At 42.8% G+C, this 20,510-nt stretch overlaps 1 protein-coding gene and 1 pseudogene across 2 annotated transcripts in view; one reads left to right on the forward strand and one right to left on the reverse strand.

The window, feature by feature from the left end:
• Fbxl13 (F-box and leucine rich repeat protein 13) overlaps positions 1–20,510 on the forward strand; it is a 159,340-nt gene that overhangs the window by 25,448 nt on the left and 113,382 nt on the right. For both annotated transcript variants that reach the window (XM_021163601.2, XM_021163602.2), the window contains exons 4-7: positions 235–302; positions 986–1,140; positions 4,372–4,481; positions 6,880–7,041. In XM_021163601.2, the coding sequence (XP_021019260.1) occupies positions 235–302; positions 986–1,140; positions 4,372–4,481; positions 6,880–7,041 (495 nt within the window). The remainder of the gene's footprint in view (positions 1–234; positions 303–985; positions 1,141–4,371; positions 4,482–6,879; positions 7,042–20,510) is intronic.
• LOC110295128 (large ribosomal subunit protein uL30-like) lies at positions 18,944–19,821 on the reverse strand (annotated as a pseudogene).

Genomic DNA, 20,510 nt, shown 5'->3' on the forward strand with positions numbered 1-20,510 from the left:
TGCTGGGATTAAAGGTGTGCACCACCACGCCTGGGTCTCTTTTCTTTCTTGACAGGGTCTCCCAGTGTAGTCCTGGCTGGCCTGGAACTCACCACACAGACAGGCTGGCCTCGAACTCACAGAGATGCCCCACCCCCATCTCCACCTCCCCAGTGCTGGGGTTAAAGGTGTGTGCCATCGCTACCCAGCTTTGCTCTATTTATTTCTAATAGTTTAATTGCTTCTTTATTTTAGGTGACTCCAGAGTTGATGATAAAAGCATGCACATTTTACACTGGACATTTAGTAAAGACCCATTTCAGGTAAGAATGTGATTTTACATAGTATTTCTTTTTCTTTGCTCCTTTAGCCCTGCTATTCTCCATGCACAGGAAAGCCCACTCCAGGCCACCCATGCTTCCAGTACTTTTATTGATTTGCTTATATTTGATGAGTTTATACTTAGTAACAACACCTCTTCTCTGAAAATGAACGTGTCAAAAATCCTTGGAGTTGGATATGCTTGGGAACCGAAATTCCTTTTTAAATTTTTTATTTTTTTCAAAACAGAGTTTCACTATGTAGCCCTAGCTAGCCTAAAACTCACTATGTAGACCAGGCTAGCCTCTGACTCATAGTGATCCACCTGCCTCTGGCTCCAGAGTACTGGGTTAAAGGCAACACTGCCCGACCTTTTTAAATTTTAAAAATCATCATTAAAGATGATTCTCTGCATAAATTTAAGTTATGATAATAATATTATCCCAAGATGTGGTTATTTTATTAAAAAGGAAATATGACTACCACGTAGCATTTTACCCTCCCCGGCAACTATCAGGAATTCTTCAAGACATATCCCCAATTTACAGGTTTTTTTCTTGCTGTGATTTTGAGGGGATAAAAGTCATCTCACTTCTTATTCCTCTTAATTTATTTACTATTATATTACCCTAGTTTCAAAGTACTATTTTGAAAGTAGGATCTTTCTTGTATCTTTTGCCTGCAGTGGTTGGAAGAAAGTTGCAATACCTCGTGCAAATCAAGAGGAGATCATGGCTGAAAAAATGGACAAAGCAATAGCACATGACAATTTTAGATGCCAAAAATACATTTTTAATCGCTGGTTCGCCTACACGGTGATGAGTAGAGAAAGACTTATAAGTAAATGTTTCAGCCATAGCAAATAGTGTTGGGGTTCAATTTTGAAGTGGGTCAATGACCGAATGGTTAAAAATATGCCTCAAGAATAGGTTTAGTGTTTAGAGAACTGTTATTAAATGGACCAATTCAAAGTACATGTGACAGCGCATGCCCACCAGAACTCAGAACACTGTGACAGAGCAGTGAGTTCAAGGCCAGCCTGGGCTGTAGAGTAAGACCTTGTCATAACAGAGCAAAGCAAAGCAAAACAAAACACAATAACAACCTAATGATTTTGTTAGATTCATTTTAAAATATTTTATTGCAATCGAAAGTACTCCCAGTTAAAATCAAATCATATGTGAACTTGCACACACACACACATGCATGCATGCATATATAAATAAGTATCTACAGCTGCCTTTTTGGCCTGGTACTGAACCTAGAGCTCTGTACAAACTAAGGGAGCACTCCTCCACAGAGCTTTATCCAGACTCCCTCTTGTTCTTAAGTTTGAGACAAAGTCTTTCTAAGTTGTTCATGTGGGCCTTGAACTTGCAGTCCCCTAGCCTCCCAGTAGCTGAGATCACAAACCTGTACCACCAGGCCCACCTACTTCCAGCTCTTACACACAATACAGAGCCAATAGTGAATACTCATTAGAAACCAACATTGACACAGAAAGTCTGCATTCCTTAGACACATTTCCTTTGATGTGATGTTCCAGGTGAAGAAGCTTCAAGAAAAATGATTTTCTCTGTGATGTATGGACAACACACATGGGATCTTAGCAGGGCCAGAGGACTCCAGCCTTTCAGTCGCAGCTTTTTGGATTCTAAATTGTACCTATGGCTGTGCCAAATCAGAAAGTCGGTTGATCTCACTCTTGCCCTTGGTACAATGTCTTAGTGTGTAGCCTAGGATGGCCAAGGACAATCCTCCTGCTTCAGCCCTGGCATTCTGAGATGACAGGCGTGAGTCACCTGAGTCAGCTGAAATCATTTCCTTTTGAGCTGTGCAGTCTGTCTCTGCCTCAAAGTGAACTCTGAAAGTTTTATCATAAACCCAACAAAGGGTTATGGCTAGCCTGTCACAAGGTAGTTATAGTCTGAAAGGACAGTCTTCAAAATCCTGAGTGAACTGCAAGCTCTTTAGAGAGTCTGGATGTGCTGGACCAACCTCCTGTCTTCTCTGCCCTTCTGGGTTCTTGTCTCAGCACCTCTCACCCGCCCATGGCCCATCTTGTGGCTTCCTGCTTCCTTGTTCCACGCTCTTCTTTCCCCAGGCCTTTCCCTTCTCTTTGGCTCCATCTCTTCTCTGCTTTGCCAGTGCCTCCTGAAACTCCCACCCCCACTGAGGTGAGACCACATGGGGCCTTGCTCCCCTTTCCTTTGTCCCCTCTCTCTGTTCTCTTTGTCCTTAACCCCACCTGTTTCCTTTCTGTAGTTTACACCCTTGGGGGAACCCTTGTCTACCCTGTGTCATCTTATGTTTCCCTAACTCACAACAACCAGTCACACATTTGTAAATTATATATTAGATTTATGACCTGGGCTCAATTCTCAGCACCCATGTGGCAGTTCACAACCGTCTAACTTCAGGGCCAGGGGATCTGATCCTCTTCTCTGACTGCCACGGGTACCGGGCATACACAAGCTCCACAGTCATACATCAGGCAAAGCATCCATACATTTCGTATACATTAAAAGAAAAACCCCCAAATCCTGTGATCTCTTAGTTACATAATCTTAAGGCAAGACCTGAGTTACATTTGCATGGTGATATTTCTTTGATACTGTTCCCCCTTCTCTACCCTCACGTCATAGCACATTTGTTTCATTTAACTCTCAATCATAAAAACTTAAAGTTCTGTTTGATTATTGTCAGAATTTCCAAGTATTAAGTCTAAACTATGATTCTCAAAGTAGTACCCTTAAAATGAACAAATAATAGCATAGATTTATAGTATTTGAATATTTTATAATATACTTGTATCATGTGATGTCTTAAATGTCTAAGAATTATTCTAATTTGGTTTAGAAGATATATAATCTAGTAATATTAAGTGATATAAAAATGAGGAATTGCAAAAGAAACCACGCTCATTCCTTCCAGAATGTTCTAACTTCATACTCATTACAACTTAAGTGATACAAGCTAAGATTGTATACATTTACATGTATAGAAACATAATTTTTATAGGTAACAACTCAAGAAAAAAGCATTTAAATGAAAATGAGTGGAAGAAATGAGAATGTAGCAGATGTGGGATTGTGAACGCACATACACATCTCAGCTGGTAACAACAGCCTAACTCAACTAGTAGAGTTCTGGCTTCTCAAAGAGCTTAGATTCTAGAACAAAATTATGATGTTCAGTGAGGTTCCAACCCATTGGCAGGTATAGCAACAAACAAACAAACAAACAAACAAACAGACAAACAAGGCTTTAAATTTTCACCTGTGATGCTGAACACTGTTAGCTGCTGTGTTTTGTTCTGTTTGCATAACATTCAAATGAAAAGCAGCATTGTCAAACCTTAAATGTCAGAAGTATTCATGCACAATTCAGATACCCATTTTTAGTTGAAAAGTGAAGTAAAATAAAAAGCCAAAACAAACTCTGAACCTCAGCTTCAGAGAGAAAAAAAGAGTGCTTGCAGCCAGGTACAGTCAGGTGCAGTCGGATGCAGCCAGATGCAGCCAGTGCTGCCAGGGCTAACCAGTACAGCTAGGTGTAACCAGGTGCAGTCAGATGCACCAGGTGTAACCAGTGCAGCCAGGTGCAGATGAGGAGCTTGCCTGCTCTCCAGCCTGTTTGTGTTTCCTGGCTCCCTGTGTTTGAGTTCTGGACCTCTGGTTCACATGCATCAGGCAATCTGTTTGGTCTAGAACTTATAATTCAAAGTCATTGGCTCTGAATACTACCTGGTGATTGTGTTTCTGTGAAATGCTTAGAACTCTGGGTTTTGTAAAAGGTTAATTTGTTTAGTTTAAAAAAGAAATAATATACGCATGTTTGTTTATATGTTTACATATGTTTATTATATCTAAATTTCAAAGGGCAAAGAGGATATTTACATATTTAAAAATATTGCATATTTACATATTTAGAAATCCTTGGAGAACTATCTAATGCTATCAAAGGTAATTAATTTTAGTGTGATTAAAATGAAACACAAACTGTCAGATACATTAGTTCATAGTGTTTTTGGAAATAGCTTTAACCACATGTGATGCACATTTCCTGCAGCTACACTGCTTCGGTTGCGACATTTGTTCTATATGCAAAGACAAAGAATTATACTAGCAAAATGGAAGGAGAGAGCCAGACACAAGAGTAAAACAAGAGAAGATGACTTGGTATGATATTAGGTGCTATTTGTTTTAAAGAAGGAACAAAATCATTTCAATATTTGTTCATGTATATTGATAAAGACACTGTAAGTGTCACAGTTCTTGGGGGAAAGGTATCCTGGCATTTGGGAGCCAAGGAATACCACAGAGTCACACACCGCACCCCAAACCTCACACAGGAGATTTACTGGCAGGGAAGAACCTAGGTGGTGGTTGCCTCTGCTCAGGTGAGAAGCAGCAGAAGACAGGGTTTATACAGGATTTCTTGGGTTGAGTGGGTGTTGCTTTCCAGGGTGAGGATTGGTGGGATTTCACATCTCTTTACTCTGTAGGGAAGGGCTGGGTCTGATCATTAGTGCAGTTAGTGTGTTCTGTGGGTGGAACCTGGCCTTGGAGGTCCTCAGGGGAGGGGCCTGCCTCATGTGTCTCCAGGGGATTACATTCATCCCATTTGTGTTTATTATTAATAAACAGTTGGGGTTGCGAAAGGGGCAGTGTTATCATTGTCCTATTTCCTGCTGAGTGTGAGTATAGAAGACCTTTGGGCAAAGTTGATGTTGCAGGCTGGGTATTATCAGGAGTCAACCACCTCCAATAGCTAGGGGTAGGTAATCCCGTAAAAGCAACTGATTAAAAAGTCTGGTTAGAAATCGTTTGGACCTGTCTGTTGCTGAAGAAATCTATACAAAAAGGAAGTTTATAAAGTAGGGCACAGCTAGTAGGGGTAAGAAAAGGAGGAGAAACTGCATTAAGAAAGCTGACATCAAATTCTATATTGGATTGTCAAAGAGCCACTGGCCAGTAGAACAGAGCTGATTCTTATGATTTTGGAGTTCTGTCTGGCGTTGTCTGATCATGTCTTTTACTATACCCGACTGGTTGACATAGAAGAAACATTCCTCCCAGAGGAAAAGCCAAAGATCACCTCTCTCTCAGCTGTTAGTAAATCTAATCCTTACTGGTTTTGTAGCAATATGGTGGCCAGTGAGTCTATTTGGCTCTAGAAGGTAAGGATGGTTTGAGCCACCCATTGGAGATCAAACTAAGGTAAATAGCCAAAGATGTAATCAGCCCTGCCACAGCTGTGGAGGAGCTATCAGTTAGACCCTGGAACAGAAGAAAGATAGGATCTCAACCTCTTGTTCATCATACCACGCCACTCTGAACCCTGTGAAAAAGGAACATCAGGGTGCAAGTCCCAGACTACCTATCAGGTAGGCAGTGGAAAGTCTGAGTGCCACAGAGGATTGAAGAATTGTAAATGTTTGGACAAAAGGGCAGGGTGGCAGTGCTCAGGGTCAAAGTATTATTATAGTCTAAAGGATCCAGTGTGCTCACAAAAGTATGTCCCTGAGGAGTTAAAGCAGTTTGCAATACCAAAGACAGAGATGTGAGAGAGATGAGGAGTAGAAATAGGAAGAGGATAGGTGTTGTGGACAACCATTGCCAGTAGAGATGCCTGTTTTGGGTACCACTGCCGCTGCTATTGCCATACTTGTAATCACTTTGTATACTAAGCTAGTGTTGTGATCATTGCCCTTTGTTTGATGATTGATGTTCTAACACTGGAATGGTTGATTGCACACAACCAGCATTCTTTCTTTACTTATTCTGATTGTCTCTGAGAAAAAATGGGGTTCTCTCTTAATCCTGATGTTTGACATGCTCTGGTTGCTACATAGTATGTATTAGCAATATATTATTATCTTTTATATATTATAGATAACTGAATGTTTAGTAATTAATTCCCCCCTAGCTATACAATTTATTGGCGGACAGTCATTCTGCAATCGGTGAGTGAGAGTTAACAGGTATGTGCTGGAAACAGAGGCAAATGTTAGCTATGTGTGCTGGCTTCCCAGTAAGCGCCCATCCTATAAATACCTCATACTAAAATTGTGTATGTGGGTTTGTGAGAAGTGTGTGTAAAATGCTCACTAACCCACAGAAGCGATTTCTTGTTAACATAGTCTTCAGGAAATGTGTCAGTTAAAATGGGACTTCCATAATGGTAATTCAGTCAGGAATCTGGGGTGTGTCCTTTGACTTCTCCTCTCTCAGTTATCTCCCCACTAGCACAGTCCTTCAGTGTCTCTAAATACTAGTGATTCCACTGCTGGGATCTCCTCTTTGTGGCCCACGGCTCTCCTTCTCTCTAGAAGAGGAGATGACACCAGGTCTTTCAGGGGTGGCCTGTGCCAATACTTATGACAATCAGTAGAAATGGTCTATAAAAGTTAAGATGGTCCAGGGAGTTTTATGTGTTCATATGGAAAATTATCATTTAGATAATAATGGCAGTCAACATTGTATAGCAGGTACTAATGTCAAATATTGTGTTAAGTATCATTACCTTTGACCCTTAGGACAATTTCATGGAATTTATAAATTATTTTCATTGCAGATTTCAAAACATGAACTTCAGTTGAAAAACTGGAAGTTCAAGTTAGAATCCAAAAAGGGGGAAAAGCCGATTAGCCTTGAGGGGAGCCTCTCTGACATCGCTGTTGAGAACAGGTGCATAGCATTTGACATTTCAGTGCTACCGGAGCAAGCAATACTCCAGGTTTGTAGGAGTTTGTTGAATAGTTTTCTTACAATTTGAGTATAGTTTGGAGTTAAGGTAAGTACGTTTGCTTATAATTCCTTATTTTAAAAATTATCTGCTCATGTCCTGTCTTTTCATTGTAATTCATACTTGTGATATATATATATATATATATATTATATATATATATATATATAATACAATATATTATATTGTATATATATATATACAATATAATATTGTATATATATATATATACAATATTAACCTTTTATCTAGAATATATTTGAATATTTCCTCCCATCACATTTAACATTATTTCTTTTGCCTCTAGAGTATTTCGATGTCAGAGAATTTAAAGTGTTAGGTAATGAAGTCTATCACTCTGGCCCTAATAGTTTCTCTGTGTCAGATCATTCTTATGGTTTTCTGAGTGATAGTATACTGTTGACACAGACATCACCGTGTTGGTTGTGAAAATCAAACCTTGATTCTCTGTGTTCCTAATCACTGAGTGATCTCTGCAGCCCTGGTAAATGTTTTTATGAGGAACTGCCATACTGCCCTCACTGTGACTGGACTGACTCACACCTTCCAGCAGTGTTCAAGAGTTCCCTTTTCTCCACGTTCCCAGCAGGAGATGGTGTATGTATGCATATTGTTGACAGAAGGGTAAGACAGCAGCATCTCATTGTGGTTCTTATTTGTATTTTCCTGATGACTGCTGGCAACTGAGAACTTTTCATATAGTTTTATCCATCTGTATTCCTTCTCTTGAGATGTACTTATTCAGATCGTTTGTCCATTTAAAATCAGATTACTTGTTTTGTAGGGAGTATCCTTTTATAAATTACATTCCAGGTGAGGCAGATATTTCTCTCATTCTGGAGATTGGTGCTTTACTGTTGATTGTTTTCTTTGCAATGCATTGCCACTCTTTTTAAAATTATCTATGCGTGTGTATTTCTGTGTGAGTATTATTCCATGAGTGATGGGTACACATGGAGGCCAGAGAGGGTGTCAGGTGTCATGCGTATGTGTGTGTCAGTATGTAAGTGCACACATCAGACTGGAATTACAGTCCTCCTCAGGCACGTGCATGTCGACACACACACACACACACACACACACACACACACACACACACACTGTCTTAGTCAGTGTTCTGGTGCTGTGAAGAGACACCATGACCGTGGTGACTCTTAATTTGAACTTGTTTATAGATTTTAGAGGTTTTATTCCATTATTGTTATGGCGGGAAGCATGCTCACATGCAGGGAGACATGTTTTAGCAAGGTAGCTGAGACTTCTACATCTGGGTCAACAGGCAGCAGGAGAAAAGAGACACCGAGCCCAGCTTGAGCATTTGAAATCCCAAAGCCCACCTCAAGTGATACTCTTCCTCCAACAAGGTCACACCCACTCCAACAAGGTCACTCCTACTAATAATGCCACTCCCTAATGACCAAGCATTCAAATATATGTGCCTCTAGGGGTCATTCCTATTCAAACCACCACATATGCAAAAAAAAGTTAAATTGTTAAGAAAAACACAAAGAAAAAAATGTATAATGATGTATATGTATGAAAATATTATAATGAAAACCCTCAGTTTTAGGCTAACTTAAAAAGTCACTAAATCCCCACAGGATAATGTAAGGTTTCTAAATCTTAAAACAACACTAAGCATGATGTATTTTTAGAGATAGTCTCAAGAATTTCCCAACGAAGTAAATTATGAATTGGATGTTTGTTAAAGTGGCAGGTAATAAGAGGGTAGATTTACATAATAGTGGAAAGTTGGGAATGAATTTTTGACACTAACATGTTGAACATCTCTGGGTCTGCTAATGTTATTCAATGAAATGAATGAGTTGCAAAGTTACTTTTTAAATCATTTATTAGCTGAGCATGGTGCCACATACTTTTGATCCTAGGAGTTGGAGATAGACAGATCTCTGTGAGTTTGAGGCCAGCTTCTTCTACATAGTGAATTTGAGGCCAGCCTCTTCTACATAGTGAGTTTGAGGCCAGCCTCTTCTACATAGTGAGTTTGAGGCCAGCCTCTTCTACATAGTGAGTGTCCAGGTTAGCCTATCTCAGAAACAAAAATTAAACAAAACAAAAAGAACCTTAAAGTCGTTAAAAATAGCACTTAACTTGATGACATCTCTGGCTAACTAGTTCTTGGGAACTTGAACAAAAAAAATATTGAGTTAAGTCTTAATTTTGGAATGTGTTAGTTTTAAAATGAATTCAGACATATGTATGCAGACTGCCTAATATTTTGGAGGGAAAGCTGAGACTAATGATTTGAGAAATACAATTTGAACTTATCTGGGAAATATGCAGTTTTTAGGTCTAGTTCCATCAACTTGGGAAAGCAAGTGAGGTTCTGTTTTGCATCATTTCCTCGGTATCATTTTTGGTCGTAAGGACCGCTCCTTCCTTGACAGATGGTAGGGCTCATATACTATCAGTTAAACTGCTAGCCAAGCTCAGAGCTAGAGAGAAATGAAATGCAAGCATTTTGGCACACAACACAGAGAAAAGCCTTATGCCTATGAATTTAGAGTTTGATTAACTAGCTAAGCTAGTTGCTCAGTTAGCTAACAATGTAAACCTTGCCTTGTGGCTACCCTTCACCTTAGCTGTGACTTTTTGTGTGCACAAGAATAAAGCATGTGGACTTGCAGAAACAGTTACAGAATCACCTTCAGATGTCACAGCACTGCTGATTCATCTTCTCACTTGGGAAAAAAAAATCCTCTCAATCCCGAAAAACTATTAAAGCCTCGCCAGACTGTGGAGGAACCAGATGGCTCTGGCTTGCTGGGTTAAATTACTTGGAATTGTAAAATCAAAAGAGTGTGTTCAAATCCATGTTTTGATAACCCCATGGGTCAGTCTGACCTTAACCAACTAAGCAGAAAGTCATTGCAGGTTCTGTGGCTCTGTACTGAACGGGCTCCAAATTAGTTTCCAAACTGAGTTGCTCTGTCAAGGAACTCCGTGTTTGTTGGCTTGACTTGTAGTGTGGATGAGAAAAGCAGATGCTACAGAACACTTCTGGATTGCTTTTAGGAAGAGCTTGTTTTGGTTGCAGCCGCCCTACTCCCTGATCCCACTGCCATTGCTTCAGATCCCTGTCAGTGATGCAAGTGAAAACTACAGAGCGGGAGACAGCAGGGCGGGAATTGTTCTGCCTTTGGGTGGCTGTGTCCTTGGCTGTGTGGCCCTGGGCCAAAAGACTGGCCAAGAGAGATAGAGACAAAAGGGCCAAAAGGGCCAAAAGGACCTGCATTGCCAAAATGGCTGGATTATAGGGAAAAGACCTGGGTTGGAGAGGTTTAAGGTAGGGGTCAGTGTATAGCTCCCCAGAAGACCTTGTTACAGGTAGGGCCTGAAGGATACTGGGAGAACCTGGCAGCCAGAATCAGCTTTGATATGTTAAATGGGCGCCTTAGCTAGCAGGTTTGTCCTAGGTCATGAACAGTTTCTAATTCTTTTAAATATTCTGACTTCTTGTTTATTTCTCCTGCCAAAGCATATGCTCTTTGGGATCTGGTGTCACTGTTTTATTTATTTATTTGTTTATTTATTTATTGTTTCTTTATTCCTAGTGCCCAAGAGACTGTGTCACAAACAATGAAGATTTAATCATTTACTCAGTATCTATCTAAGCCTGCATACAGTACACAGGGCTCTCTTTTGGAAACTGAGGAAAAAACCCAGCAGGTTAAACAAATAATAGCTTTGTTGTTATACATTTATATTTTAAGAGGAATCAAATAGCAAATAAATCAACATGCACACAAAAGCATGCCATAGAGAATTTTTTATGTATGTCATGTGTGCATGTCTGTATGCTTGTTCACCCATGTGTGAATGCATATGTATTGTGTTTTCTGTGTGCATTTGGATGTATGCCTATGTGTGCTGGTGTGTGTCTGTGTGTGTAGGCTTGAAGTTGATATTGGGTGTCTTCTTTGATCACTCTTAATTGAGGCAGGGTCTCTAAACCTGTAACTCACAGATTTTGGCTAGTTTACTGTGGTGGTTTGAATATGCTTGGCCCATGGGAAGTGGCACTATTAGGAGATGTGGCCTTGTTGGAGGAAGTGTGTCACTGTGTCGGTGGGCTTTGAGGTCTCCTAGAGCTCAAGCTCCACGCAGTGTGGAAGAGAGTCCTCTTCTACTACCTTCAGATCAAGGTGTAGAACTCTCAGTCCTCTAGCACCATGTCTACCTGACTTCCGCCATGGTTCCCACCATGGTGATAATGGACGGAGCCTCTGAAACTGTAAGCCAGCCCCAGTTAAATGTTTTCTTTTATGAGTGTTGCTTTGGTCATGGTGTCTGTTCACAGCAATGGAAACCCTGACTAAGGCATCTACCTAGACAGTTTTGCCTCCCTTGGAGAGGGGAGGTGGATGAAGTCTGGAGGCAGGGGCTTTTTCTAAGAAACAGCATGAGGGCAGGGGCAGTGGGAACGAAAAGGACCTGGGTAGGAAACAAACTGTAGTGAGACTCCCAGGCCAGATGACGCGTGGAACGGAGGGCTGAGTGAGGCTGGCTGGGACTTGGCAGCGCAGCCCAAGGGCAAGCAGAGGCCTGGCCTGCTCAGGAAGAAAGATGTCAGGAATGAAGTCAGCATCTTTATTGATCCTACAGTCTGACTCCCCTAGCTCCTGACTCAATTCCCGAAGCCTTGCTAAAATGATTTTCTTTCCATACCTGACCTGGCTGCTTTGGTGTGTCAACTTAGCACAAGCTAGAGTCATCAGAGAGAAAGGGGCCTCAGTGGAGGAACTGTCTCCATGAGATCCAGCTGCAAGGCATTTTCTCAATTAGTGATCAATGTGGGAGGGCCCAGGCCTCCTGGGTTCTATAAGAAAGCAAGCCCGTAAGCAGCACCCTCCATGGCCTCTGCATCAGCTCCTGCCTCCAGGTTCCAGCCCTGCTGGAGTCCCAGTCCTGCCTTTCTCCAATGAGGGTGAGCCAAATAAACTGCTTCCTCCCCAGCTAGACTTGTGGTCGTGGTGTTCTCATGGCTGCAAGACAGTGGCACATTAAGTGGTTGTTGGAGACTCACTCACTTTAGCAGTTTAGTTTTCCGTCTGTCTTAGCTGCCTAGTGACCTGCAGCACAGCAGTTAACTCCACGTCCATGCTCTATGTTCAGGAGATGGTTCTTTTGACTGCAGTGCAGAACTTGAGAGGATTGCCAGTGCTACTTCCCAGAGTTCCCTGGACCCACCCGCTCGAACTTCTCTCTGTGAATGTGTTCCTTTCAGTTCTATACGTTCAATTGAATCCTTTCAAACAAACAAGTTTCTCGAGCTTGTATGTGTTGCCAAACTTCTTGACACCACCTACCACAGACTTGCTCACTTTGAACAGCCTCTAGCTGGCTGGTCCAGTGGCACAAGCCAACTCATGACGTCTAAAACCATTACCTTTCTCCTGTATCCTGTCCAGTGCTCTCTTGCTGGTGCATCCTCTTTGCAGTGAGTGGTACCATTGCCCTCTCAAGTGACTCAGCAAGTATTTGGAAATAACCTTTGGCTTCTCTCCCATGTTGCTCACAACAATCCTCTTGTCTCTTTTTAGCTGGTAATCTCATTTTCTGTTTGTCTCTGAATTCTCTCTTACTCGCTGGAATTATTGAGAGTCTTTAATTGTTCTCTTAGCGTCTACCTTGGTCATCAGACTTCTTCATATGCCACGTTTGTTCCTGTCATTCCCTGGTAAAGAGTTTCCTCAGGGGCCAGCAAGATGCCTCAGTGGATAAAGGCACTTCCCTCCCAGCCTCACTGCCCAAGTTAGATCTCTGAGGACCCACATGGTGGAAGGAGAACTGACTCCTGCAAGTTGTCCCCTGGTCTCCACACATGCACTCCTTTAAATGAAATAAATAAAACATTGTAACTTTAGTTTTGTCAAAACCTATTTTTAATGATGGTTCTTAAATGCTTTAACCTCCCTGCTAGCCCATCACCCACCACAGGTAGTGGAAAAGAAAGGATGGGGGCAGGGGAAGTGGACCTGTTTAGAAAGGGTTTTTTAGAGCAACCCCCATCTATGTTATTAAGAAATCAGAAGTTCAGTTTACAGATCAGCAGTGACAGCTCCATCTTCTTGCAAACACTTTATGGATACACCAACAGTCAGTTCGGTACATTTGAGATAGCAAACAGGAATCAGCAGTGGTGGCACTACCTAGCAGAGTCAGGCCTCAGCCTCAGCAGGAGTCAGTAGGGGGAGCAGGAGGGAATGCCAGGAGTTCTCTGCTGAGACTAACAAGTGTTACATAGCTATGTAAACAAGCCAAGCTCCCATCACTGTCCGTTGAGTCCTTTTTATACTTCCTCCAAACATCAAGCATCCTCTACTGTCTTGCCTGACCACATGTCTTGTCTCACCTGACATCACTCTGCCAGTCAGCCTGCATCTGAGGAAGTGGTAAGGAGTTGCTAGCATACCACCAGAAGTTCTTAGGTGTTTTTCTCTCTATGGAGTCCTGACAAATGGAGCTCAACTACACAATGTAAGGAGAACCCATACATGTGTGTCACTCATCACGTGTCCTTTCACTTACTTGCTACAGCAGAACATCCTTTCACCTGTGTCTGCTTCAACCAAACGTTCCTTTACGTGTTTGCCCAGCAGAGCACCATCCAACACAACTAACCGACTTTCCAACGAGCCCTTAAGTTTCCACTTCAGGACACAACAAGAAGGCATCCATCCCCTGCTTTCCTGATTGGCTTTCTCATGCTCGGTGAGCTTTGTCCTGTTTTAGCACCTTCTTGCCTCTGGGCTCCATTCTTCTAATTCCCACTGAAACCTTTGGCTCTGGTCTTGCTGCACTGCTCTGCTATCCAAGTACAAGGCACATTTTCTGACTGCATGGCTTTGCCACCACAATCTCTCTGTGTAGGACTCTCTTGTGTGGCTTCCTTGTCAGGCTTAGTCCTCCTCAGCCCCAGCTTGGATGTGATTTCTTCCAATGGGCTTGCTGTGATCTGTTCTGTCCCTCAGTCTGCGTGCTCCCCACCCTCACACAGACAGCTGGGCTTTAAGACAGAGCTTTGATTGCTACCAGTGAACCATGGTTGGATGCTCACTGCCTATTGAATTATGCTCCGTTCTTGGAATAATTCTATTCTCTGGAAGTTGGTTCTCTATCTTCATGCTATTTTGCTTCTTGCTCCTGACCCCCTATGTCACTTGGGCTGACTGTGCCCCCAGATGTTGACCTTGGTCCCTTTCTCTGTGTTCTCCCTTAGTCACAGTAGCCACAGTGAGGCCTTTGCATTACTTATAGTGATGAGAATTTTAAGTATTTCAATCTCCTAGAATGTGAGGCTTGACATACATCTAATGTACAGCAATATTTGATAAGTAAGCTGATCTGCCCAGTAGTGGAATATGACTTTGGAACCATTGAAATTTAAATGGCAATGAAGAATTAAGTCAGAAAGTCCCAGAAATAGCTGAAAATGTATAAGGTCACAGGAGTCTACATAAAGAATGACTTTAGACTCATATGTCTAACCTCCCTGCCAGGACAGTATCTTTACAGAACCTTCTTCCTCATCTTTGTTTGGAACCACGTATGAAGTAGAAAGCTCAAGAATGCTCACATCCAGTTAATAAGAGATGGTGTCTTAGGACCAGAGACCAAGATAGGAGTTGATTCTTACTAAGTTCACAAATCAGACTTCTTACCCCTTAGTCCCTGAACAGAGGAACACCTGCAGACTCCCCCAGAGCAGACACATTCATCCTGCACTCAGACCTAGAGCATCATGGAGCAGGACCTGGGTTGGCCTCATGCTTTCTCGTCCTGTGTCCCAAACTGTCTAATCAGGTATGCTCCTTCTGTTGGGAAGAGAGAGAGAGAGAGAGATGCACAGGGTTAATGAACCCTTTCCAGATGGAGATAGGAGGCCAAGGAATGCAGTGTTTCCATTAAAAGTAATGTTTATGCAGCTCGGGTCTGGCGTTTTCCAGGCTGGAGAGTCTGTTGACTGAAAGACATTCTGTTCCATTTGGGGGAGGATTAGATAACAAGAAAGTTGTTTTTATGAAGTGCCTCCTCTGTATGTTTGCCCCTGGTTCCTCTGCTGCATCCACGGATTTGAGCGTGACTACTCACTCCCTTTCCTTTCCAGAGCCCAGTTCACGCAGTTGTTGTGTGACCGTTTCTAGTCTCATCCCCACTCTCCACTCTGATGCTTTCTCAGCTGCTGCCTTGTAGGGATTTGAGAATTAAGAATAAGAGTGTGTTCACTGCTCATAATGTTGGTTGGGCTGCATTGACCCCTCCCCATTTTGAGCTGGTCAAACCTTGTGAAGGTCAGGGGAGGTGATCTCTAGGCAATAGCTTACCTGGATCACTTATGCACATAGAGTGACACCCCCCACCCCTGTACCGTAATGTGTTACATAGCAGAAACAGAATCAGCGGAGGAAGCAGCATCCTTGGGTGTCTTGGGTACCAAGGCTGAAGTTAGTCATCTTACATGGGAAGCACTCTCTCTTAGTTGGAGATGCTAGACCACTCAAGTTGTAGCATCAGTTCTGGCTTGCTTTATTGTGGAGGGTTGCCTCATAATGCTGTTTCCAAGATGAAGTTCTTTGGCATGGCTGTGCTGAGTGAAGGGCACACTGTGCTGAGACTCTCGAGCCCTGGATCGGATTCCCACCGAGGGCCCACTGTGTTCTCGTGTTCTTTGTTACTCTGGCTAAATGAATGCACACCGTTTTACCCTGCAGCCTTCTTCCTAGTTGCTTTGGTGGTCTTCTTTCTCTACAATGTTTCTGTCCTATCCTGTTTTTGTAAATGGAACATTTGAAAGAGTTTTCTAATTTACTTTCCAATTCTACCACTAAACTTCATCCTTCATTCAAGCAATGCTTCACACTCAATATTGCCCAGAGCTAGAAAATAAACATTCCAAGTATGACATGATTCATGTAGCATCCAGTACCAATCTCATCCTCAGAGCAGACACTCATGCAGCCCAGCTGTAGCTCAACTGAGGCTATGTGAATGGGTGACCATTCTGGAGCTCTACTGACATTTCTTTGGTTTGATGTGACATGATGTGACATGATGACTCTTTTTTGTTGTTGTTGTTTTTGTTTTTCGAGACAGGGTTTCTCTGTATAACCCCGGCTGTCCTGAAACTCACTTTGTAGACCAGGCTGGCCTTGAACTCAGAAATCTGCCTGCCTCTGCCTCCCAAGTGCTGGGATTAAAGGCGTGCGCCACTACGTCCGGCATGATGGCAGACTCTTCACCGCCAACACTCTCTCACAACTCACTGTCAGTGACCATACTTCCTCTGTCTCTCAGTCACTTCAGGGCTGACACGTCCTCATTCCTCTTCTGCAGGTGCTTGTAAGGGCTCCCCAGTGCACCTCCGCTCTCACTCTGTCCTCAGTCCCTGAGTGACTTCAATACCTGCTGCTTTGTTGTTGAGTCTCATATCGGAATATCTCTAGACACCTTTCAGTTTTGGTACCTAGGCCATTTATGGTCAATCAGTAGCTGCTGGGTTAGCCCCCTTGGTGTTCCGTAGCATCTGCCACTCACCATGTCCAATTTGAAAACCTCACTTACTCATCTCTCTAATAGTGCTCCATACTTCCAGTCTTCCCTTGGCAAATGGTGCCGTCATTCAAATTGGAACAGTGAGGGCCACCCCAGATGCCTTATTTACATATAGATTTGTATATAGTTTTTTTTCTTACTTTATAATGTGTGTGTGTGTTTGTGTGTGTGTGTGTGTGTATCTTTGTGTGTGTGGTGGTGGGGTGAGGCTAGAAAATTCACATGCCATAGCATGAATGTGGAGGTCAGAGGGCAATTTTATTGTAGATTCTTCCTTTCTACCTTTCCATGTGTTCCAGCACGCACAGTAGAGGGGCAGGACAGCAAGTAAAAATACTCATACAGAAAGGAAGGAAGGACATTAGAATGCATGATATGTGTGGGGTGTCAGTGGGAAATCCTGGTTTGTTTGTTTGTTTGTTTTTAAATACATTGAAGTTCATTCGGAATGGGTTCCTGAATCATATCGAGGAAGAGTGGAAGGACTGACTGTTAAGCAGACTTTCTAGTCTGCTACCTAATATAATAGAGTCTCTGATTTGTTAATGTCCTTTGCCCAGAGCGGCACTCCCCCGTGCCTTATCCATGCTTTGCTTTTATCAGCTCTTTGAGTTCCTGGGTCTCACCTACTAACCTAGAGTATTTCCAGATTCTAGATTCTCTTGATCAGATTGATATTGATAACTTTTTTTTCCTGTAAAGAGCCAGAACAGATAGTAAATACTTTCAACGTCACATAACAAAAGACAATACCTCCTCAGCAAAATTTAGTCTCCAAAAAGTGACCATTTTCTTTTAAACATTAATAAATATATTCTCTTCCTGATCATTGGCAAGTGTAAAGTCTTTTGAGCCAGGTGTGGTGGTGCACACCTCTAATCCCAGCGTTCAGGAGAAGGCAGGAAGGTCAGGAGTTCAAGGTCATTTTTAACTCCTTAGCATACTGGTTCTCAACCTGGAGGTTGAACGACTGTTTCACAGGGGTCTCCTAAGACCATTGGAAAACACATATGTTTACATTACATATGTGTAATGTCCAGCCTCAACACAGGATTGGGGTTCTCAACTGGAAGCAGGGATATCTGGAAGGTAAGAAAACGGACAGGCAGCTTGGGGGTACAAGCTGACAGACAAGTTTCAAGGCTTGAGGTTGCACGTTCTCCCTCTTGGCTCCCTCCTTGGGCTGGAGGTTGTACTCTCTCGTGCTCCATTTCTCACATTCACACACTACCACACACACCCCACACATACACCCCACACACCTCATACTCCCCCCACCTCACACACACCTCCCCCACACACCCAACACATACACCCCACACACCTCCCACACTCCCACATACACCTCTCACACACCTCCCACATACCTCTCTCATACATACCTCCCCCACTCCCCCACACACACTTCACACACACCTTACACACACACCTCACACACACTTCCCCCACTTACCTCCCACACACTCACCTTCCCCACACACACCTCCCACAGACACCCACATGTACACCACGTACACCTCCCACACACATACATCCCCCACACATAGCTCCCAGTCCCACACACACCTCTCACACACCTCCCACACACCCACATACACCTCTCACATGCACACCTCTCACACACACACCCCACACACCTCCCCCACTCCCCTACACACACTTACCACAGTCCCCCCTCCCCAACACCTCACATATACCTCTGTCCACTCTCCTTTCTGTCACACATACTCCCTCGACTTTAACTTGCCCCCGCTTTTGTTGTTACTTCCAGAAGCAGGTAGAGAGACCTTGTACAACCATTACCAAATGTGCCAAGTTCAGAAGAATGATCATAGCTTACAAAGAATTAAGAATTACGCCTTTAATCCCAGCACTTGGGAGGCAGAGGCAGGCGGATTTCTGAGTTTGAGATCAGCCTGGTCTACAGAGTGAGTTCCAGGACAGCCAGGGCTACACAGAGAAACCCTGTCTCGAAAACACCAATTTAAAAAAAAAAAGAATTACGATTGTCCCCAAAGTTTCAAGCCTCCCCTATTCTCAGGCCCGTGGCCAAAATAATAATTGTAAACTTATCATTATTTAAACTTTAACTTATTATACTTCAGAGCTCAGAGCTCCGAGGCCAGCTACTTGCATTTTCTTGTGAAGCTCTAATGATAAAGGACATGGGCAAAGCTGCCAGGCAGTGGCCAGAAAGAGTCAAGTTAACCCTTAACTCAGCAGCTCTGCCTGCCCCTGCTTCTGCACACTGCACACAATGACTCTCCTAAGAGTCCCAGCGTTTGGTTTGTTTTTCAATTTGCCAAGCTGTGACTGTTTATTCACTGACCAGATTACAAAAATACCATGGGTGACACCTTAGTTCATCGGTCTAATCAGCCTGTTTATCTGGTCTTCCCTGTTGCCAGCATCTCCACGTTCTACAAAGTGAGTTGTCTTTTTCTTCATTCCACCTCGTGGGGAAGATAATTTGAAGGGCCACAGGAAGTTATTTGCTTCCTTGAAGCATTTCCCAACTGTATAGATCTCATGAATTAGATCCTCCATGCAGATAATGCCAAACTTACCAAGAGACCGAGCAATCAAGGAATTATCTGTCAAGGCGATCTGCTTCTTGTTGATTTTTGCCATAGCCGCGCTTGTAGATGAGCTTGTTTCTGACTTCAGGTTGGGGTACCCCCTGCAATGTATGGTTCCACAATCCGTAGCATGTTAATTGAAGCCTTGTTGAGCTTAACAAAGGTGCCATTGAAGATCTATCGAAGACGAAGGAGCTGCAGAACCTTACGAACCTTTGGGCTTACTCCATTGATACCTCGGATTCTGATGACAAAGGCCAGTTTTGGTTCTGTGGGCACATAGAAGTTCCCAGCTTTCCTTGCCATCCGGGCCATCCGAATCTCAGTGCGGTGCATCTATCTGCCTGTACTCCTTGTGATAGCGCTTTGCCTTCTCATAGATGAGCTTCCTCCTTGCCCTTCGAAGTATCTTCAGGGCAAACTTCTTCCTCAGGCACTTCACCTTCAACTCTGCGAAATTCCTTTGCTTTTTCTTAAGGGTTTCTGGCACAGTGGCAACCTTCTTTTTCTTCTCTGGAACAGCCTCCATGGTTCCAGCCGAAAAAGAAGAGAGAAGAGTCCCAGCGTTTTAACATAGTCTTACCAGTATAAAGTTTTATGTATTCTATACTTGCTCACTCATACATTCCCAAAGGAGACCAGGAACCACTCTCAAATATTGTGCAAAACTCATTAAATAACTTCAATAGCTTTTTCTTTTCTCAGGGTCCCTATATTGGCTCTGTCCCATTTTCTTAACTCATTTCTAAACATAATTTCTTCAAATTTTCTTTGTGGGTCAAGCATTAATCTGGTACTACCATCGTGTAGTTATTGCATTATTTCCAAGATGAGAACACACAGCGTGCACCTGGGCCATTAGGACTGTGCTGTGCTGTGGCCCTATGCCTCAATTTTTGATTGTTTAAGAATCATTCCATCAAAGAAAATCTAGTTTCACAGAACTCACCAAAGCAAGAGAAAAATAGGAAAGTCAGATATAATAGAATAATTATATACACCAAGGCTGACTGGAAAGCAGCCTGGCACACACAAATGAAATTTTATACAGCCATTGTCCAGAGCTAAGGTCAGGAGAAATGGAAACAACATTTTTTTTTAAACAAAAAAAAACCCTTAAGATGTATGTTTAAGATGTATGTACGTATCCAAGCCTGCTGTGGGCAGTTCCTTATTTCTGATGGCGGGTACCCTGGAAGGATGTGCCTCCTACTTCTCCAGGTCCCAGGCACCATCTATGTCATGGTATGCTCTTCCCAGCACATTACAACAGTAGCAACATTC

Source organism: Mus caroli, unplaced genomic scaffold (genome assembly GCF_978045245.1).
Source record: "Mus caroli unplaced genomic scaffold, Mus_caroli_1 scaffold_4, whole genome shotgun sequence".
Taxonomy (NCBI): Eukaryota; Metazoa; Chordata; class Mammalia; order Rodentia; family Muridae; genus Mus; species Mus caroli.